We start from the raw sequence: 23,893 nt of genomic DNA on the forward strand, positions 1-23,893 counted from the left end.
ATTTCACCCAATCATATTTTACCAAATCAACCTATTTCTTTGGTACGCCTTGGCCGAGCCATATTCCTCTGTCATTCATCCACTCTGTGCTCCTCATAGCACTGCCCACCTTGTGTCATCTTTGCCGACATGCTTGTCTCTGGCCATGTGGAGACATGGTGGGGGACAGTGGCCTCCTTACGCCCATCTGTGTTTTTTTTTTTTTTTTTTTTTTTGGCCACGCTGTGCAGTTTGCGGGACCCTAGTTCCCTGACCAGGGATCAAACCTGGGCACACGGCAGTGAAAGTGACGAGTCCTTACCACTGGACCTCCAGGGAACTCCCATAACCCATCTTTGTATTCCCAGAGGCAGCATGGTGTTTGGCAAACAGTCAGCACGTAATAGATGCTCGCTCAATAAGCTCCCTATCCTAACGATGGACCCAAAGAGAAATTCCTATGGGCTGGGAACAAAGAAGGAGATCACTGATAGCGGGATTGAGGCTGTGGGACTAGCCTAGGAGTGTCCTGAAACTGGACATTACCTAGGGCTGGGCTTTTAATGCCCACAGGGAAAAGATGTTGCCTTGGGTCTGCCAAAGGTGGGCAGCTGGGACCAAGACCTCTGAATAAAACCAGAATCCTCAGAAGGCTATTCTCTCCATGTGGAGACGTCTAGAAGAACTCCATACACTAGATCAAGGAAGTATCAATAAACTTCCAATGATAATTCAAACTGTAAATATGGCTGTTGGTTTTGAAATCACATTATCTGCTTCATAATGAGAATTCCAAGATAAGTGGTTATCAATCAGACCAAAAACCAGAGAAAGTCCTTGGGGCTCCAGCTGCAGCAAGAACAACACTGCTTATGAAAAATACTTCACATCGCAGGGTGCAGGGCACGTCCCAGGTGGGAAGGGGACAGTCCCTACTGAATGATCTCATAATAAACAAAAATTATGAACTACATAAGAAGACCTTACAAGGAAGAATAAACAGAAATAACAGATAGTAGAATTAGTATCACAAGATCTGCAATTATTATATCAATCTGAAATAGCCTGTAAAATAATAAGATTAAATTAATAAAAGATGGATTAGAGTTCATAATGAATAACCAGTTAAGAGAAAGCAACAGGCATATTTTAAAAATGAGCTCCATAGACTCTCTAGAGACAAACATGCAGATATTGAGATTAAATACTCAATAGTTATGCTGAAGAGGGTAAGATAGCTTTAAGGAAGCAACCTGTAAAACAGCACAGAAATATAAAGCGATAAAAAGTATGAGGTTGAGGCACAGAGGGTACAATAAAAAGGTTCAACATACTTGGAATGAAAGTTTGAGAAAAACAGAACCGAAAGACAGGGAAAGAGGCAAAATACAAGGAAATATGGGATGACAGCTGTGTGGGCCTGGAGCACAACATGAACCCTGCGGCTGAGTTGATGCACTGAGTCGCAACCAGGAAAAATGAAAGTAAACCTGTTCCCTAACACAAGGAGTCCGCTGACCAAGACAGACAAAGAAGAAATCCTACAAAAACAATTAGAGAAAAGACATCTACCAAGGAAGAACAATTAGAGTAGATTTCTCCTCAGTACATTAAAATCCAGGAAAATATGGACTCATGTCTTCAAAATGTTAGAAAAATTATTGACTAAAGTATTAGTCAGTGAGGAAAAAAGGTTATTTTTTAATATAAAAGCTGATTGAGTATATTATGCACAGGCTTTCATGGAAGGGATTACAAAAGGAATAATCCTATGGAAATATGGACACTGCATCTGGAGGAAGGAATGGCATTCAGAAGAACGGTGAACAAAGAGATTGTTAAACAAGAATAGTGATAACAATGAACAATAAAAATAGTTTAAATTTTAAAAATCTAAACAGCACTAGCATGGATGATGGAAAAGGATGATCAGATTTAGAGATTTAGATCATGGTCCTTGTATTCTTCACAAGAAGATGGAGACAATAATGGACCTTATTACTCATGTGCATGTTACATATTTTACGTTAACTGCTAAAAGAAAAGACTTGGATAAAGCAACTGCCAAGTCACTAGAGGGAATAAAGGAGAATAAACTCCATTCGTCCAAGAGAAGGCAGGAGAGGAGGAAAAATAAGCAGAAGCAAAGAACATACATGATGGATAAAGAAGCAAAATGAGACTAGCAGTAATTATAATACACATAAATGTATTACACTTGTCAGGCAAAAGAAGGAGACTCTTGGATCAGAGAACATAACATACACTTAGATGTTGTTTACAAGAGACACACCTATATAGCAAGGAAAAGCTGAATAAGGAGATGGGAAAAGGGACACTGGGAAAATACTAACCATGAGAAAGCTGATTATGTTGACATTAGAGAAAATAGACTTCAAGGAAAAAACACTCCTGTGGGTAGAAAGCTTTTTTATTAGCTGGTGTGTGACCTACTTTCCTTCTCCAAGACAATCTCTGTGTTTGTGCTTTCATCTCTGCCTGGAACAACGCTGGTGGGCTGGTATCATATTATCTCAGCTATACAAAGCACAAGAAAACCACATTGAGAGAAAAAAATTCTCCTGACATTTTCTAACATTTTCATTTGCTGAATCTGGCATACTCCTTCTAAAATACATTTCATCAAGGAGGTTTTTTTTTTTTTTTTTTTTTTTTGGTGTGTGTGTTATTTATAGTTATATCTCTTGTATTTCTTCCAGAGATGTAAGTCTACTTCAGGTAGTTTAGAAAGTTAAATTTGGCAGTAAGTATGCACTTATTATTATTACTACTACGATGATGATGGCTATTATTATTTTTTATTGCTGAGTGTCATGAAAATACAATCTCTTATTCTACATCTTAGTTTCTACTTAGATAAAATGGATTCTTTGGATTATCAAATAAAATAATATACATTGAATGCACTTTAAAGGGCTCTCACATATGTAAAAACATTTTTGCAAAGTATTACTATTAAGGATGCTTTCTTACTAGAATATTTTTGAGTTTAAATCTGCTTATAAATTAACATTTTTCCTCTATTTTACTGAATGACTCTTAAGATAGAGTTATACCTTGCCCAGAATCCAGTTTTATGGAAACTGGGTCAACAGCTACATATATTGGAAAACTAGACTATGAATTAGGTTCTATGTGAGGTTATCTTGACTGACTTATGTGACTCTGACCAACTGATGCTTAGCAGTCACCAGAGACAACCTCAGGGCCATGATGGTCCCTGACCAACAATGTGGTCATCCCTGCTTAGTTCTGAGCACCTGTCTGCCAGTGACTCTCCGCACACAGCCTAGCACCCTCTGGAACCTGCCTCCAAGGGTTCTAAGGCTTGTTTCCGATGGCTCCAAAACCTACTCGCTCTACACTACAGGGCAAATTCTGTAGCCTCTGTGGGCTTCTGTTTGTTTCATTAATTGAGAATAAGCATTCCCTCCAGGGACTCTTGTGTGGTTAAATGAGCCAGCCTATATAACATGCTTAGCAGAGTAATTTTAATATAATATAACATTTATTATTTCTAAACTGCAGTGAGGTCAGATACAGAACTGTTCATGGGATCTTGCCCGTCATAAGCAGTTTACATTGGTTCTGAAGGTTCTCATCCAAGGACAGGAAACCTTTGCAGATCTTATAGTGGTCACATCCCTGATCCTGATCCAAAGCCTCCGTCTCCAACCTCAAGAGATCTGCTTACAACTCCTGCATTATTTTTCACGGAGGGAAACTTTTAAGTATGTAGAAACGGGAACTCATTGAAGTGAATGGCATCTCGAGTCCTGGATTCCTCATCCACAAAATGCAGGGCTGACCAAGGTTATCTCTTGGGGCCCTTTCAGCTCTCAAGTTTACAATTGTGAAATGCTAACCAGTGTCTGTTGTAGAAAGCTAAGCACCTCATAAGGGGACCGATGCACAGGTGGTGAAGGAGGTCTGACAAGTGAGAACACGGGATGATGGTCCAGGATGCAGGCAAGCCAGGAGCTTGCCAGAACTGGGAGCAGGGATGCGGTGACTGCGAGCTGAATTCAGAGCCGCGAGCTTGGGGGAAGTCAAGTCTGGGCGAGGGTGGGGTGGGATGTTCTCTGAGCAGTGGTGCCAGGACGTTGCCTTTAAGGTAACCGACATTAAATATTTATCTTGCGTTTCAGGTGCCTGAAATACTCAATGAAAAAAACAGGGCTGAGGTGAACTCACTGATGATTTTTTTCACCTGAAAGAATACAAATCAGAATAGAAAATAGGAAACCCAAACAGCGGGCACTAGGGAAGCCAGTGGTGGAAAAGGAGGGCTCTTCAGAATTAGTTTATGAAGGTTAGGAGATTATTTCCAAAGGAGAAGTCAGCCCGAAGCACGTCAGAGTCAAGGAATCACGGTGCGTGAGAAGGAATTTCAGTGCAGTGAGATGAGGGCCATGGACCACCATTCAGTCCTTCGTACATTCATTTACACACAGAGCCCATCCCCACGCCAGGGCATCTGGAGAAAGAAGGATGAACACGGGCTCTCAGGGCACATAACTCTGCCTGAGGATGAATGGGGGAGGGTTGGTGAGACAAGGGAGGTGCTCCATGGAGCCCGATGAGTGGAGAAAGGAAAAAGAACCTCATGGAAATCAGAGAAGTCCAGTAGTGCTTACTTAGCATATGCTCATTACAAACTCGTTTATGAAGTTGGCATTCTGCTGGATTCCCTGGGAGATAGAAAGCAAGTGTAGGAAACAACCCTGGCCTTAAGGAACCTACTATATACAAGGAGAAACAGCAGTCACACTCACCAAAAAGTAAAAAAAAAAATGGGGGTCAGAGAGATGTTATATGATCGAGTGTTAAATTACATGGTGCAGATCCTGAGTCCCATGGTGCTCAAAGAAGGACACATCACAAGGGCTGGTGATGCTCCTGAGAAAGTTTCTAGGAAGGCGAGCAGGTGCAGAGCCCACCCCCATGGGCAAGAACTAAGAAGTGGGCAATGGGGGGGAGGGGAGGGCCAGCACTGCTGGGAGAGCCTCGGGGAAGGTGTGGGCTAGGGTGACCGGAGGGAGAGGAGAGGCCGGGCTTCCCGCAGCAATCATGATTATAACAAACAGATTCCCTGGCAGTTTTCTCTGAATGTGTCACTGAACACATATCTTTTTAATCAATGGGGAAAATATTGCATTTCCTTATCACTCTTATTTTCTGCCCACTTTGATGTTTCTCTACCTTTTTGTCACACCCAGCTGAACAATGACCCATCGATTGTACCTACTGTGTTGCACTTTTTGTGCAACAGAGGATAATAAAGGTAAAGGTCTTAGAGGAAAAATATCTGTCAGGCCTACCTTTTCTCAACCTCCTTCATAGATGTATTTTAATTTCTTTCTTCATACGGAGAATTTAATACCGATATTAGCATTGATACTGCCTTTGGCATTTAAGTTTTCAGAAGGTGAACATCAGTTAATAGAAGATGAGTCTGGGATATTCAGCATTCTTTCATAAACTCAGTATTTAATCCATAAGTAAGTGCAAATCAAAATAAAACCTCATACTTCTCTATGACCACTGTGGAATATTTGTGATATACATAGGTTTCTTTTCTTCTTCAATTTAAATTTGCTGTTTGTAGAGTGACACAAGTATTACATTAAACGTCACATGTAAGAACTGTAATTTTTTTTAAAGAGACAGAAGCAAGCATTTATTATTTTGATCTTTGTTCAAAACACTATGAGAACTCATATTAATTTTTAAAAAGTTAATGCTGTTGTTTGTTGCCTAAAAATGGGTTTGTCTTAAGTGCTCTAAGAATAGGCACTCTAAAATATGCAGTGATGGAAAATAATGTTAGCTGTTTGTTGAAAATCTGTTGGTATCCTGCTAGGTCCTTACCATTTAATATCTCCAATCATCCCGAGAAGCTGTGAGGATGGTTGATGTCCAATTTCCATGTGAGGAAACTGTGGCCTGGAAAAGACTTAACCAAAGTCTCAAAGGTGATATATGTAGTTTTTGACCGAATTTGGAGGGTAGACTAGAAAGCACACTTAAAGCCTTCTGCATGACTGTGTTTGATGTTGAAAGATTAAAAAAAAAATCCTTTCAGAATGTTTTAAAGAGTGAAAAGAACCTATTACTGGAATGAGAAGAATTCCTCTTTGAATTTTACCAGGATTACATCTGGACCAAGCATCACAGCTGGCCTCTGGGGGCAGACTCATTCACAGATCGTATTGATTCAAGTTTAGAAAGACCAGATGTCTTCAAGTTTGGTCTTCCTGACCACTTTGGCAAAGTACAGGCTTCCCGTGAGGAGGAGATTAAACACTAGTTCATTTGCAGTCTTGAACTCTTCTCTTTGAGACAACACAGAGATAAGAACTTCCTAGCATCTGGTGTGTGGGTGTCAGAGTCTTGGGAAGCCCTCGGGGAGTGGGAGGAAACAGGAGCCAGGAATGTTGGACCTTGAACACCCTGAGGCACCACTGGCAGGTACAGGAGGGACCAAAAGCCATGAAAGGTTCAACAGTGAGGTCAGATTATACCAAGGCTGAGAGGGGAGACGTTATATAAGAGCAAAGCATTCCCACCAAGGCAGCAAAGTTTCTCAGGAGATTCTTTCTCCCTCCTCTGGCTCTGTTTCTTTCCTATAGCAACTTAGAGAGTGGAAAGAAATGTCAGTTTGAAACCCTAAATATACACTATATTCCCGCCACCCCCAAGACTGGATTCCTTGGAACAGAAAAAGAGAAGGATGGCTACTTAGACACAGTGGTAGAATATGCTTTAATTAGAACAGGGTTTGGATTTCCAATGGAACCACAAATGACCGTTCCTCTTCTGAAACCCTGAGAAACGGCTGCAGAAGTCTTTTGGGAGACAGGAAGAGAAAGGGTGGAGTCTGTGTGCTTTTCCACCCAAGGAAAATCTGAACATAGAAAGTCAGGCTCCCTTGTATGTTAAGAATTCCTTGTACCTTAGAACTTGACAAGGATTCCTGTGGTCAACAGTTACTCAATCTTCACTACAACCTACAAGGTCTTGAGGGGATTTTTAAGAGACTCAAGATACCATGTGTGCATTCGAGGAAATCAGAAACAACAGTTTCACTTTTGGAAGAGTTTCCAATCCAATTGGAAACATCTAAACTATGATATAGCAAACAAAACCCACAAAAGTTTGCAAAGGTACAAGGCAGAGGAGGCAGTGTCTACTGTCCAGAGGTAGGGACATACTTCGGAATCTCAACCCTTTTTGGCCAAGTGATTTCACATATCCAACTAGAATGCACCCAATGCTTGGAGTCTGGTTCATAGTGGCCTCTCCTGTTTCAACTCACCTCGGATGAACAAAATGAAACCTTGACTGTCTTTTGGCACTCCTATCTCATTGTTGGCTTTTTTTTTTTTTTTTTTTTTTGCTGTATGCGGGCCTCTCACCGTTGTGGCCTCTCCCATTGTGGAGTACAGTCTCGGGACGTGCAGGCTCAGTGGCCATGGCTCACGGGCCCAGCTGCTCCGCGGCACGTGGGATCCTCCCGGACCGGGGCACGAACCCGTGTCCCCTGCATCGGCAGGCGGACTCTCAACCACTGCGCCACCAGGGAAGCCCTCATTGTTGGCTTTCTTAGGGTGCTCTCATGGAGCTAGGGCCACCCAGCAACACTTGCTTTAAACTCAAGAATATAGTGAGATTTAATTCTTATATCCTGAACTAGCATTTAAACCATAAGTGCTGACAATGACTAGTTTTAAATTAAAACACTAAGAGATATTTTTACATTTGCTATTTTCATATTTTCCAAAACTTTATACCTTAAAAGTAGACATTAAAGACACATTTGGTTTACATTTTAATTCTCCCGGTCATTAAAAGCCTCCTATTACACTAGTATTTGCTGCTATAAATACTCTGAAAACTTAGAGGAGATAAAAAAATGTTGACAGAAACAAATAAACACAAATACAATTTTATAGCATGATATCCAACATTTCAAGTAACCTTCAGATTAGTGTCTTGGCTGTGCATGGGCTGCCTCAGTTTATACTCTGGGCTGTTGACATGAAGCGTCCATATTTCTCTACTTGGATGTATATCTCCTGAAACAGTAAATCAACAAGCTCCCTGTCTTGAGGAAGAAATCAGTTTTCATTCAATGAGCACACTTTTCAAAGAAGTTCCGTATTTGAAGTACCTACCAAAAGCTGTCCAGCAAAGCAGACGAAAAGGATAAAGGCAAGCGAGAGAAATGCAGCTCCAAAGGAAATCCCGAGAATGGACGTTCTACCAGGAAACAAAAAGGAACAGGTTAGTGTGGGGATAGCTTCGATTTTTCTGGAAAGCCATCATGAATACTTTTGGATTAATTAGGGTTTCATTAAATGAGGACTTCAAACCTCCCTAATTTCTTGAGAAATGAAAATGGAGCTAAAAACAAACCAAAGGTACGTCCATAGAAAAACATCTATGGCTGTGTCTGATCAACTTGCTGTGACCCATTAAAACTGCCCTACAATCATCAGTTCTTCACTAAGGAGAAACATCCTTTTATGACTTGCCTCTGCGACCAGCACTCTCAGGCCCACACCTGATCACGCCCATCTTGGTGCCCTTTTCCCTTCTGTTGATGGCAGCTGCTACCTCCAGGAGAGCCTCATCTGGTTTGCTTGGAAACACTGAGTCCTCACCCTCCCCAGGACAATCCAACCAGAAACAATTTCCTTCAAGACTGATGCAGCTAAATGTTTACTGAGGTTGCCCAAAGATTTCACAGGCCGTGGCCTTTACAATCTTGCATGAGCCAATGAACACACAAGCTTCCTGTGATCATGTGAAAAATGTGCCCACTGAGTTACAGGTTCTGCCACCGACAGGTTACAGGTAGATAAATGTGGCCATAAGAATTGTATGCATTTCCGAGAGGTCCTTTAAATAATTAAAAAATTCAAGGCCTCTTAAAACGTCATGTAATCCAAAGGAAGCAGTGTTTGGGGTATTAAAAAAGATGAGCCATAATGAATAATTGGATGAAATTCAGATGCAGCATCCAAAGAGAGGTCAGTGATACCTGAAGCCACAATGGAAGCTCTTGCTAATGAGGTTGGCTAGAGATACCGAAGAGACAGAAAAACTGGCAATGAGAAGAGTACGGGCACCCTGAAAGTAAATCCACTGAAAGGAAGACTCAGATGCAAACCAGCAACAAGCTGAAATGCCCAGTGAGTGCACAGCTGTGAGCCCCTCGGGGAGGGAAAAGAGGCAAGTAATCAGTGAACTGAGTAATCCCCTCAAGCCATCAGGATGGGAAGGGTCCACTCAGCTCACACTCAGACACCTACTCTATCTTGAGAGATGATTACACATCAAGCAAGATCTACAAAACCTGGACTTCAAACCACTATGCACTTGAACCTGACCTAATGATATATTTATGAGGTACTGAGTTAGCTCCTAGACGTGGTGCACAATGCTTTCAAATACCTGGCCTGATAATGACATTTGTTCACATCTTATGAGTAACAATAAGTGTCTGCTAGGAAGGTGTATATATACCAAATACACCTGTTTGTTGACTAGTCTCATGGCCAGGCCCATGCTGGGCTGGAATGGTGCAAAGACGAGTACAATGTCGTCCCTGTTTTGAGTGGTTCACAGCCTAGGAAAGGGAAGCACCGTATGCCTCCTTATTTCCCTATCCCAAACACCCCTTTTTTTCGGACATCACTCCTTAGAAGCCAAAATGTCAGCATCTCCCCATCACAGACTCTCAGAGCTTCCTATTAGCCAGGCAGTGTGGAGGGAGGGAGTGTACGGAGGGCTCTCGTTACTCCTGTGACCCAGGAGAGACACAGGAACTCATCTGCTAAACTTCCATTTGCCGTCTTTCTCATGCATCTTTATAAGAGAGCTCTGATGGGTTTTCTTTGACTCTGTGCTCTCTTGGTTCCTTGTTGGTGTCAAGGTGATGCCAGCTGCATAAGGTTGACTTCAGAAACATTATAGCTTTCTCTTAGGTCTGAAACTGTTTATTTTTTATTTTTTGGACACACCTTGTGGCTTTCAGGATCTTAGTTCGAACCTGTGCCCCCTGCAGTGAAAATGCGGAGTCCTAACCACTGGACCGCCAGGGAATTCAGGTCTGAAACTGCTTAAATACGACTGATCTCTTCTTGAAGGTTTGGTAAGTCTCAGCTATAAAACCATCTGGTGATAGTGAGGGTGATGGTGATGGGGTGATGACATGATAATATGGTGACAGGATATTGACTATGTATGTGTCAAGCACTGTTTTAAAGGTTTTATATGTATGTGTAATCCTGGACAGCAGTTATTGTTATTACCTCATTTTACCAAAGAGAAACAGATGCCCAGAGAAGTTGAGAAACTTGCCTAAAGTTACACCCCTACCAAGTGGTACAGTCAGGGTGCACACAGTTGATTAGTTTTCTAATCCACATAGTTGTATTCCTGAGCCCCTCTCTGTTTTTAGGAGTAGATATGTCACATTTCTGTCATGTTTACTGGTCCAACTTTCCCGGAAAATTATCCATTTCATTAGATTTTTGAATATGAAATAATCTCCTTAATATTCTCTTATAATTTTAGAAGTAGCCATATTTGAAGCGATTTCTTCTTGTCCTTAAGGTTATTTTTCTTATTCTCTCTAGATCAAACTTTTGAAGCTTTGCATGTTTGTTGAACTTCTCAAAGAATGAACTTTTGGTTTATAATTAAGGTCTATGCTTTCTGATCATTTTCTATGTTATTGGTTTCTGATTTAACATAAAAAAACCCTTCCTCCTTCTTTATTTAAACTTTCATTGTTCTTTTTTCTTGATTGTCATTTACTGCCAATATTTTGTATTTTCTAATAAATGCATTTAAGGACATAAATATTCCTGTAATTACTGCTTTAGCCAAATCCACAGTTTTTGATTTATAGCTACTCATTGCCATTATTTTCTAAAAAGCCTGTAATTTCAATTTCCATTTCCTTTTAATACAAGAGTAATTCCACAAGGAGCTTATTTTTGGTCTGTCCTTGTTATTTCTAATTTCATTAGGTTTGATCAGAGACTGTGGTCTCTGTTATTTCTACTTTGACAATTTCTTTTTCTTCTGTGATGTGATAAATACGTTCTATTTCTATTATGTCTTATGAATGTCTAAAAATGATATATATTTATATTCTCTTTTTGCTGGAAACAAAGCATGTTCTTTCAATATATCTATTGTCAGAGCCTGATGAGTTAGTTAGATCCCCAGTGGGCTGACTTACTGTCTCAATTTGGTCTGTCAATTTTAGAATGTATTAATATTTCCAACTAAGATTGTGGGTTTGTACATACATCTGAACATTTTAATAGTGTCTGTTTATTTCAGAGAGATGCTGGAGTGCATAAAGATTTATGATTCTTAACTTTTCTTGGTGACTGTACTGTAATATGTCTCTTTTTTCATGCTAAATGCCTTTCACTTGAACTCTATATTGTCAGAAATTTATATTATTGCAGCTTTCCTATTTCTGTAAGCTGGTTCCTGAAATAACTCTTTTCCATCCTTTATTTCCAACATTTCTCTATCTTTTAATTTTAGCTAGATCTTTTAAAGGTGGCACAGAAGTGGCCTTTGGCTTGTAGCCTCAATCTTTGAGTGTCTTTCCAAGAACAGGACACTTTCATCCATTCACAATTATGAAATTTGTTAGTATTTGACCAGTTCTTTCTATCTTATTTTCTTAAAATGTTTGGTAAAATTCACACAGAAATCACTTGAGTAAAAAAAAAAAAATTAATACAGTTAATAGATAAATACCCATTTAAATTTTGATTACATGCACATCAGTTTTGATAAGTTGTATATTGAATGAATTTTCCCATTTTATCTAAATTGTAGATATTTTTGGCCTTGAGTAGTTCATAACATTCCATATTTATCTTGTTAAACTCTGTAGGATCTGTAGTAAATCCCACTTTATTCCTTATATTATTAGCTTGGGTGGTTTGTGATTACTTTTCTTTTCTTCTTGATCAGTCTTGCCAGTGGTTAGGCATTTAAAATAAATTTTAAAGAACCAACTTTTAGCCAAAAGTTGGTTGTTTTTTCTGTTGGTTGTTTTCTGTTTTACTGATTTCTTCTTTAGTATATATTCCCTTCTAGTCACTGGATTTGTTCATCTTTTTCTGGTTTCCTATGTTGGAAATGTAAACAACTGACTTTAACTTTCTTTTATTGCACATATAATTGTTTTAAAGCTCTCTAAATCCTCTCTAAATTAGTGTTATAGATACAGTCCACACATTTTACTTTGATATACCAAACATTTTCTACTTTGTCTTGATTTTTTAATTTGACTCATAGGTTATTCAGAAGTATATAGTTTAACATTGAAATAGTTGGGATTATTTTTAGATATTCTATTGTTTTCAATTTCTAAGTTGGCGTTGGTATAGTTAGGTATGTCTGTAAGTTTTCCATCTTTTCATATTTATTTCAATCTTTTCAAATTTGTTGAGATGATTTTATTTTATATCTTGGTCAATGTTCCATGTACAGTTTAAAATAACATGTATTTTACTGTTGGACTTAGTGTTCTATGAATGCCAATTCATAGGTTGACAATCTTGCTCAGCTTTTCAATATCCTTGTATATAGTAAGATATAAAAGGGATACTCGATATCTAAATCTGATTATTGATTTGTCTAATTCTCTTTTTTTCAGGTTTTCTTCAAGTATTTTATAGCTGTGTTTTAAGTATACGCCATTTAATGATTTTATGTTTTCTGACAAACTGAACTTTTCCTCAATTTTCAATTGTTGCTCTTTATCTCTGTTAACACTTCTTGCCTTCATGTCTACTTTGTCTGATATCAACATATGTACAGTAACTTTCTTATGCTTACTGTTTATATGATCTCTATTTTCCATCTTTTTAACTCTAACCTAACTTCCTTCTGTATTTAAAGAGCATCTCTTGTAGACAGTACGTGGCTTTGTCATGCTTTTATTTGGAGTGTTTAGTCCTTATACATTTAATAATAAACCTACCATATTACCATCTCTTGTCTATTGTCCTACTGCTTGGCTTGTATGGTGTGGTCCATTATATTTGTCGATATTCTTTATTTTAAATCTGCCATTTTACTATTTGTTCTCTATTTGTCTCGTGTCTTTTTGGTTCTGTTTCTCCCTTATTGCCGTTTTTCATTAATCTAATATTTTCATAGGACTTTTAATTTCTTCTATTGATATTTTAGCTATACCTTTTTGTACTTTTTAGTGATTGCTCAAGAAATAAAATATACATGATTAATTTATCAGAAGTTACTTAGCATTAATATTGCATCACTTTGAAAATACATAAGGTCCTGACAACAATACAATCCCGCTCTTCTCTGCATCTTAATTCTTAGTGTAGTTCTTATTTTTGCATTAAATGATCAGCAGTCTTTTAGAAAAAATAATACAATATAAGGGTCGAGTCTTTTATACTCTTACATATTAAGCATGTTCTGCTCTTCATTCCCTCCTGTAGATTCAAGTTTGCCTCTGGTATCATCTCAGTTCAGCTTGAAGAACTTCCATTAGCACTTCTTATACTATAGGTTTGCTGGTAATGAATTCCTCTAGCTTTCTTTCATTTGCAAAATGTCTTTCATCTCATTTTTAAGAAAAGGAATATTTTTACTGAATATTTAATTCAGAATTGACTATGCTTATATCAGTGGTTCTGATAAGAAGTCAGCCAATATTTCCATCACTGATGCCTTGTATGAAATGTCTTTTTTCCTCTGGCTTCAATTACAGTTTTTTTTTTTCTTTCTTTTTTTCTTTGGCTTCAACAGTTTGAGTATAACACACCACATGTAGTGTTATTTATATTTAGTCCCCTTGCTGTTCACAGAGGTTCTTGCCTTTGGAGGCTAATGCATTTCAACAAATTTGGGAAAATTCATCACTAAGTGTGCTGGTAATTTCCTGTTTGTTTTCAAACACTTTGCCATTCCATCTCCTACAAACTCCATTTTCTAGACTCTTTGCCAACGGGTTCTAACAAGGTTTGGCCAATGGGAAGTAGCAGGGAATGACTGGAAGGGGGAAGGAGGAAGCATGGGTATCTCTCCTTACTCTCTATGTAGCAGCCATTCTCTGAACGGGCTGCAACTCCTGCTGTCTCTGGGGTTCCAGATCCCTGTCGGGGAAAAATCCTGCATGGTCATGGTTCTAGCCTCTGCAGGCAAGTCCAGGATCCTGCATTTCTGGTGATACCACGTCCCCCCTGTGTCCTTTCAAACCTAGGGTGGTAGCAGATTCCTCCCTTGCTCACCACTTGGTTGCTTTCCTGTTTCGTTTCTCAGCTTTCCCCTCATTCTGTAAGCACTTCACTTTATTAAATTCCCATGGTGAAATACCTGAGGCCATTTCTGTTCTCTTTACAGGACTCTAATCCATTAACTCAAGTTTTTTTTCTAGGTATTATGATAGCATTAGTGGTTAGATGGAAACTTAGGAATAATTAAAATCAGTTACTTCAACTTTCTTCCTTTTCCCTTTGAAAAAGAGCCAACCATTCAGTTTTAATTAGAAGTATGGAGACAATATCTACATATTCCATAGGATATGCCATAGCTGAATTTCCTTATGAATGGATAAGTGATAATGGATTATACCGGCCTTTAATTACACAAATCTCAACAGATTTAATGACAATTATCATGGTTTAATCTATATTCAAATCATATGACTTATTTTGTGAATCAGAATTTAAATAAAAGATTCATGTACTATAGTGAGTTTCATAGGCTCTTGTTTTCTAAAGTGCATTTCAATGTTTGTTGTTAGGAATAATTATTCCACCATGAAGATGCTTGATAGAAATCCTGGACATTCTGGAATTGGGTCAAACAGCTATATTAGAGCCCAAGAAAACAATAAGAGTGTTAAAATTTGACTCCCACATTTTATAATAATCCACTGGATACAGTGAACAATATCTGGTGATATATTTTCCTTAATGTATCTGATGACCCCTACTTTGCTTCTTCTCAAACGTCAGAATCCATTAAAGGGGGACGAGAGGTAGATAAGGGAAAACAGTGGTCCTGATATGATGAACTATCTGTGTTTTGGTGGAATGGATGACAAATGCTCATTAAAGCAGGAATGAGTATTCTTAAAAGTATGTTATGACACAAACTATCAAACGTGACTCAATAAGAAATAGAAAATCTGAATAGGCCTATAAAAGTAAAGAAACTGAATTAGTAATTAAAACATAAAACAAAAATAAAAACTACTCACAAAGAAAAGCTCATGCACAGATGGCTTCACTGGTGAGTTCAACAAAACACTTAAGGAAGGATTAATACCACTTTTCCACAAACTCTTCCAGAAAATAAAGGGGACAGAACAGTTACTAAGTGGTTCTATGAGGCCAGTGTCACTTTGATACTAATACCAGACGAGGACAGCACAAGAAAACGAAACTAGAGACCAATATCTCTTATGAACATAGATACAAAAATCCTTGTCAAAATATTAGCAAACTGAATCTAGTCACATATAAAAAGGATTATCTACCGTGACCAAGTGGGATTTATCTGAGAAAGGCAAGGTTGGTTTCATATCTGAATATCAATTAATGTGATACACTGTATTAATAGAATAAAGGAAAGATAACCTACATGATCATCTCAATAGCTCAGTATAACAAAGTCCAACACCCTTTTATTATAAAAACACTCAACAGACTATAATCAAAGGGATTTCCTTTATCCTGATAAAAGGCATCTTTGAAAAACACACAGGTAACATCATACTTAACAATGAAAGACTGGATGCTTTCCTCCCAATATCGTACGTGTGCCATGGCTACTTCTATGGAATGTTATACTGGAGGTTCTAGCCAGGGAAATTCGGCAGGAAAATTAAATAAAAGGCATGAGATTGGAGAGGAAGAAGTACAACTATCTCTCTGTGTAGTTGATATGATCTTGTATGCAGAACATGATGTCACAACCTGAGATCCAGACCTAGAGTGGCTCACATTTGGGGTGACCTGCTCCACCGGGGTGGGCTGTCCAGTGCTCCAGTCCAGACATTGACATTCTTGTCTGGTTGAATGTAACTTTCATCCCAGAGAACGAGAACTACCCTAAGGCAAGTTCATGGTTGGTCAAAAGCTCTTAAATATAACCATTTATCCTGCCTGTTCTATCAAAAGCGTGTTCAGGTTCATTAAGCATGGATACAGTGAACAGTATCTGGTTGTTTGTGTAATGCAATCAATTTTAATTAACATTCTGGTTGCAAAACTTTTTTTTTTTTAAAACAAACAGGCATAATTGATTTATATACTCACTGTAAAGCAAACTTGACTCTCCCCTGTCAGGAGGCAAGAAAAATTACACTTCTTAGTGATAATTTTTGACTTGGACACTTTAATACAGTGTATTGTTACAGTATATGGAAAAGGCTGATTTGAGACAAGGTCTTTGCTCCTTCTGGTTTTTTGCCAGTTAGTTTATCGCTTACAGGTGGTCCTGATGGAGATGCGGATGCACTTTTGATGACAGGAAAAATGCAGCAGAGAGATACATCCTTCCCCCCAAATCTAAGAGTTATATTAATTATAAACCACTTCTATGGGTACATAACGGTGTCTTTCTCTGGAATTCTGTTTAATGTGATGACTTTCGTATCCCTTCTCCCTCTGTGCCCTCAGCTTCCTCCCCCTGAGAATGATGCAGATTCTCTCATCAAAGCTCTGTTCACGTCTGTTACATGGTATTTAGCAAGGATAATAAGAACCAAAGGAAAAAAAAAACTTTAACTATACATTAGCATGAAATAATAAAAATCCCCCCCTCTTTAAGTGATAGGTGATAGAACCTCAAAATGAAAGGTTCTTTGTTAAAAGAAAGAATCGAAGAATGAAAAGGAGAAAAGGCATTTAAATATTCATCACCATTACAGATTATTGCAGCCTTTCTCCGATAATAGGACTTAGCAGCTTTGAGATGTTCCGCCCACTTGAAAGTCCTGTGAGGCTGGAAAGGGAAAAGGAGTTACATTTGGCAGAGATAAGAGCTTCCACTTCATGCCAACAATAAGGGCTGAAGACCCGAATTTTCCGAAGGTCTGCGGTGTTCTCTTTCTACACTCACTCCTTAGGTGAGCTCATCACCTCCCAGGGATATAAATACTACCTACGCGCTGATTCTTCCAAATTATGACTCCAGCTCTGACTCCTTCCATGAGCCACTGGCTCACATACACCCTCCCCTCCCCACTGTGAAGCCCCACCACCTGGACACTTAATATGCACACACATGCCTTTGATGCTCAGAGCTGAGCCTTTTATTCCATGCTCCTCTCTGACTTGTTCCTTCCCCTGGAGTCTCCCTCTCTGTAAATCGCTGCCCAATTTTTCCATTTGCTCAGGCCGAAAACAAAAAACAAAAAAATCCACAGAACTTAGCTGTCTCTTATTCTTCATCTCCAATCTAATAGCAAGACTTTCCTCATCGCTCTTCATAACACATCTCAGAATTTGATCACTTTTTACACCTCCACTGCTACTCAAGTGCAAACCATCATCTTCCTTGGTCTTCCTATTCCCACCCTCTCCCTCCTCCGGAACAGCAAGAACAATACCCCAAGCACAGCCACAGCATGTCCTCAGCTGAGAACCTTCCAGGGCTTCTCATCACACTCAGCATTCAATCCGAAGTTCTCCAGTAGCCTGTGAAGGTCACCACGACCTGCCCGTCTCACTGCTCCTGTGATCCCATCTCCATGCTCTCTCAGGGCTTACTCTGCTCCTGCCATCCTGCCTCCTTGCTGGTCCTGGAACACACCTGTGACTTCCATCATCTAGAATGTTCTTCTGCCAGATATCCATGTAATTCTCATTTCAATTCATTCAGACTTCTCTTCAATATCACTCAATCAGTGATGTCTTCCCTGACAGCCCTCATCTGAATTACCACCTTCCCTCACTCTACAGTAGCCTACTCTTTTAATTTTTCTTAAAGCTTATTACAACTGAATTAATATGTATTTGTTTATTACATTAGTGTTGTGCCTCCTAATAGAATGTAAGCTGTATGAGAGAAAGGACTTTTGGGGGGTTACTTACTGCTGCTTCCCCAGCATCTCGAACTATGCCTGGTATATGATAGCTTGATAAACAGCTGTAGAGTGATTCCACAAATGATGGACAGAATGTATGTATGAATTGCTCTTATGGATTTCTATTTTTATTACAAATGCTCAGAATATTGCCCAGATACAAAGTAAAAGTATAATGGCCTGTTTCATTGAGTAAAAACGCATTCAGCTCCCTTTTTATTGTTATTGTCCTTCAAATCTTACTGTATCAGTGACATATAGGTAACCACAACTAAAATCACCTTTCATTCCTGGAGAGATTACTGGTTTTCATGAAATCCATTTTTTCCCGATAATAGAATTTTCAGATGGGCACCCTGTTACACAGACTAAAGGCTACACATTCCAGCCTCCCTTGCAGCTAGGTTTGCACATGTGACTAAGATCTCAGTCTTGAGTTATAGACCAAAGTGTCATGAGGTAGTTTCTTGGAGGCATCCGCAGAGACTCAGTTATAAATGCTTTTGCCTTCTGCTTCTGGGTCTGTTCCTCCATCTTCTTGCTCAGAATGCGGATGCTGCCATCTTAGAAATGAAGATGAGGACCAAACTCTAGGGAAAGCAGAGCTGTGTGCTGGAGGAAACCAGGACTCCCAAGGAATCTGAGGGACCTCGGGCCTTTGATTATGGAGAAAGAATAAAACTTCTAACTTATATTCAAGCTACTAACTGTGAGGCATTTCCTTACTTTCAGGTGACCTGAATCCAGAGTTGAATATTGTTCATCTCAGTAAAAGGTACCTGGTTCATTTATCTTGGACAGTGAGAATTATCTTGCTTCATTTTTTGCTTCCCTTCCCTTCCCTTCTCTTCCTTCTTTATTTTTTGCTTTGCCCAAAGATTCACATCCACTGCATCAAGGTACACAGGGAGCAAATTACCTTCATGATATCCAATATGGGGGCCAACCAATTTGGTTGCCCACCAAAGAAAACTGCCTTCACAAAAGTTGTTCTCCACCATTTCTGTTTAGAAAACCAAGCCTTCTTTCAATGGACATGAACGATTCTACCATTACACTTTCTCCTATTTTTTTCCCCTTTTTGAAAAATAAAAGCAACTCTTTTGAAATGATTATTAAATCATTAATGAGCATTGATTATTAACATGAGTAATAGAATGCATATTAAAGAATCTCAGTGGAAATAATAGAGACATTTTATATCATAATTTGCTATTAATTTTCCTTAAGGAAAATGTCATTATTCTTAATTTTGCTTGGGTAATGAAACATATGATATCTCACTGAACCTTATTAGAAAAAAAAATTCTTATTTTAATAATTGCCATGAATGGTTTAACATAATCTATTTAGTTTGGCAGACAATATGAATGAAACTACTAAAAAATGTAAAAATTCATGCTCGCTCATTTCTGGTCTTTGAAGGTAGCTCACATTTCTGATAAAGTTATAGTACAAAGCTGACAGAAGTGAGAGAACAACTCCAAAAAGAGGGGCCAACTAATAATTTAATTACATCTGCTCAAATCCTGAGACTAGAGCCAGATTTGAAAATTATGGGACCAAAAGGGATGATGTAAGGCCCCCTTTCAGGGAAACACTTCCCCTTTCTGGTCCTTTCAAGGTCATAAGTTCCTCCTTAGTTATTCATTCACTCACTATTTATTCATTTACTCACTCATTTAATCATTTCTCTCCTTCCCCGCCCCTCCCAAAACATGAAGCAGTTTACCAAAAGAACAAACAAAATAAAAATGTAATTCAGCATATTTAAAAACAAGCTAGGGCATATTAGAAAAAGTGAGACGTGCCATTATCTCAATAAACATGCTTCATAAAATATAATAGAATTATTATTTTTAAATGGATGCACTCAGAGCAAGGAAGAGAACACACTAGACACACAGAGGGTATTCAAAGTAGAATGCCAAGAGGCACTGACACTAAATGGCCCGGGAGGGACCAGGGGCTGATACATGCCATGGAGTAAATGTGAGATTTAATGTCAGTACAAGGTTGGTGATGCTCACAGGACTTTCTCAATGGAAAACTAGAACTGAGCTCTTGAATAAAGTCAGAAGGCATAAAGGCCTGTCCTATCAGGAAACATAAAAACTATGCCCAACAGCCTGGTAATTTTCAGGGATGCCAAGTACCTATGTAGGGTCATAAGTGGAAAAGGAATAATCTTTGACAACTGAGATCCCCAGTCCTGATCCACATTAAGGGGCTAATCAAACTCACATGACCTACGTATTTTTAAAAAATACTGTGGCTTGAACTGGTGAACCCCAGAGGTCCTGGCAGAAATACAGTGAAAACTATATCATAGTGATACCTTCAGAACTCAGAACACATGAGATCACCATGGACCTAAACCCTTGCTTTGATGAACTCACAGTTGAAATTACAGATAACAGAAGGAGACACATGACCACAAAAGAGACAATAAGTGAGAGTAAATAACAGAATTCATGCACTTATGAACCATAAATAACAGAAGGAAACAAGTGATATTTTCATACAACATGTTTAAAATCTGAAAATAAATGGAAAAAAATATATAAAACATAGGCAAAATAGAGAATTATAAGAAAAACTCAGATAAAAAGTAGACTTCTTAGATATGAAAAAGTGATCTTTGAAATTATAAACTCATTGTGGATGAGGAATTCACCAGAATGCAGCACAAAGAATTAAAGAGGTGGAAACTTTGAGGAAAAATTACAGGACCTGGAGCACAGAATGAACAGCACAATGTACAATTAATAAGAGTTCTAGGAGGAAAGGACAGAGAAAAAGAGAGAAGCAATATGTGAGGTGAAACAGGCAGTCAATTGCTAAGAACTAAGCAAAGACAAGAATCCCTCAGACTGAACAAAAATCACAACTAGTCACGTAGGGAAATAAGAACAAGTACATATCTAGAAATAATACAGTAAAAATCCTGGCCACGCCCCCCCCAAAAAAGCTGAAAAGCATACAAATAGGAAAGACTGATTCCTTACAAAGGAATGTAATGGGACTGACAGAAGACATTTCCTTGGCAACAACAGAAGCTGAAATTCAATGTAATGATATCATCAAAATAGTAAGGGAAAATAAGAATTTTACACCCAAACTATTATTCAAGGGTAAATTGAAATAAAGCAGCTAAAGATATTTTAATACAAACAAAAAAAGGAGCTATTGCGACTCACAGATACTAACTAAAGGAACTAATAAATGATACACATCAGCAAGAAGGAGTATAAACTTGTAGGAAGAAATAATGTTTACAAAGCACTGATGAACAAACAAAATGATAAAGAATGTGAGTAAGTCTAAATCAATATTGACTGTAATTACCATCTGGAACTAAAATCCTAAGAAATAATTACCTAGAAGAGACATAATGATTAACTTGATAATTTATTAAACTAAGAATATGTGTTAAAATTTCAATGGTAATCATTGAAAGAAAATATATAGGATCCCCCTTCTCTCCCCCCTGCTCTCTATATATAGTAAAGGAAAAATAAGAATAAAGAAAACTTGATCAATCCTTTAGAGGTTAAGAAGGTGGGAGATTTGGGGCATGGGGAAAACCAAAGAAAAGCAAAGTAAATGAAATATAAAATAAGAGAGTAGAAGTGGGTCCACATGCATCAATAAAAGCATCAAAATACAAATGGAATAAAGTCACATTAATATACAAAAAGATATCAGATTGAATAAACAAAAAAACCCCATAACAATAGGTACTGTTTACAGGAAGTATACCCAACCAATAACGTCCCCAAGAGCACAGAAACTTATATATAGTCAGTATGACACAGGCTCAACATTTGTGAAATCTGGATTGTGTGCAAACGCATATTTATTATATTATGTTCTGTACTTTTCTGTATCTTTGAAATATTTCAGGGTAAGAATTTTTGAAAAAAGAAAAATTAGGACATTAACGTGAAAGAAAAATGAAGGACAAAGACTATACTATACTATACTATACTATACTATACTATACTGTGAGGCCGGTATAGAAAGTGCAGGTCTAAAGTCTCCAAGAAAGGTGTCCGCAGACCTTACTCTGCGCCTTCTAACTGCCAACACAGAGAGGGAAATGTGACCCGTACCTATTTCACAACACTCATGCTCAAAATCCAACTTGTTGCTCAAGAGAAACACAATAATTGGTAATGATGCCTGAGGGAATGAACTTCGATGGGTTCTCATAAAACAACACAACAGAAAAGAGACAAAAAAATAAAAGCGAAGACAGAAAAGACACCAACTTGATTTTTTTTAAAGTGTAATTCCATGGAATGTTTTTCCTGGTCCCCAGAAGTCCTTTTGTCTTCTTTGGCATCATATTTTATAACACTCTGGTCACTTTCTCCCCTCCCAAATAGTAGGTGATAAACCCTGTCTTAATTGTGATGTAGAAAATATGAAAATACTCATCCAATAGGAAGATGTAGAAAAATGAATGAATGTCTCTACTTTAGAGTATAAATAAGAGCTCATTCCCCTTGGTAACACTTGTTTCAACTACATCACTTTTTACATGCCCTTCGGCTTTACTATTCAATAAGCCCTGCCTGTGCAGGAACAGCTGTTTCTCTCCTGTACCATGTGGCAGAGGCCTGGAACTTAGAAGAAGCTTAATTGTTAGCATTTTTTTTTTCATTGGAAAACTGACAGGTCGACCTTGGCAAATTTCACTGAAGACTGTGTAAGTCTAGAGGAAGAACTCATTTGGCAAATGTATTTCAATGCTCATTTATGGGGGGAAAGAGGAGGAAGGGGGTGGCCAGTGGGAACCTCTTCTAAAAGGGGGCAGATAGCTTTGGGATTGTACATGTACGAATAATACGATCACTTGTTATTAATCTTTAAATGCCTTGGTATTGGCTAGTTGTCCAGAAGAACATCCTTTGGGGTATGAAGGGAAAGGCAGACCATTTCTTTCTAGTTTGCTCAGCATCTTCATGAGACTCAGCAATTCAGGTTGCCCACAAATGCTGGCTGCACCGCTGAAGTTAAATGCAATAATACAACTAACTCCAACTGGATTGAAAATGGTCACTGTGGCCTTTACAAAAGAGGTAATGATGAGTGGAAAGAAAATTTTTCTTAAATTTCTTTCCTATCCCCAATTATTGAAAGAAGGACAAGCATTTTCTTTTAGATTGTAGGATGAGAAAAAATCAGTTTCTTTAAAGAAAGTCAGTTGACTTACATTCCACTCCTTAATAAGGTATAAGAGAACGTCTACCTAGGAATCATGGAGTGATTGGGTTTTCACCAGTAGGAGGAAAAATGTGAAATCTGGTTACCCAGTTCTCTGTACCCAGGTCTCTCCTGGGAGGGGCAAGCTAGACAGTGACTCATAACACTCAGAGATGGCGGAGAGGGTGGGCTTCAGGGAGAACATGAAATCAGAATGGAGGGGTGGGCAAAGTAAGCCCAGAGCAGGTTTTGTCCTTTCAATACATAATAGTGTTGTTTGTTTATTAGAAACAACATCTGGTGATTTTGCTCTTTCTGGGTAAACTTACTGGGTTACATTTCTTAGACATGAGCATCAGAATAATATGGAAATCAAAGTAAAATGGTTAAATTTATTTTTTAAAATATCCCTGGAAGGTCAATCAACATGTCCACTTTGAAAATTCAAAATTACTAAAACTGAGTAAGACACGGGGGCCACTTAGCTTCACAGAGCCTGAAATCACCTCCCCTGCCCGCCGTCCTCTCCCCACCCTGCCTGCCGCCCACCCATGTTACATAAGCGCTCCG

The 23,893-nt window shown here is 38.5% G+C and overlaps 1 protein-coding gene across 1 annotated transcript in view; it reads right to left on the bottom strand.

Moving 5' to 3' along the window:
• ADCY2 (adenylate cyclase 2) overlaps positions 1 to 23,893 on the bottom strand; it is a gene marked incomplete at both ends in the record, with an annotated part of 432,098 nt that overhangs the window by 77,211 nt on the left and 330,994 nt on the right. The window contains one exon of the mRNA XM_082836187.1: positions 8,178 to 8,262. Within this exon, the coding sequence (XP_082692313.1) occupies positions 8,178 to 8,262 (85 nt within the window). The remainder of the gene's footprint in view (positions 1 to 8,177; positions 8,263 to 23,893) is intronic.

The sequence above is a fragment of the Leucopleurus acutus genome (assembly GCF_964270905.1).
Source record: "Leucopleurus acutus genome assembly, chromosome: 3".
Classification (NCBI taxonomy): domain Eukaryota; kingdom Metazoa; phylum Chordata; class Mammalia; order Artiodactyla; family Delphinidae; genus Leucopleurus; species Leucopleurus acutus.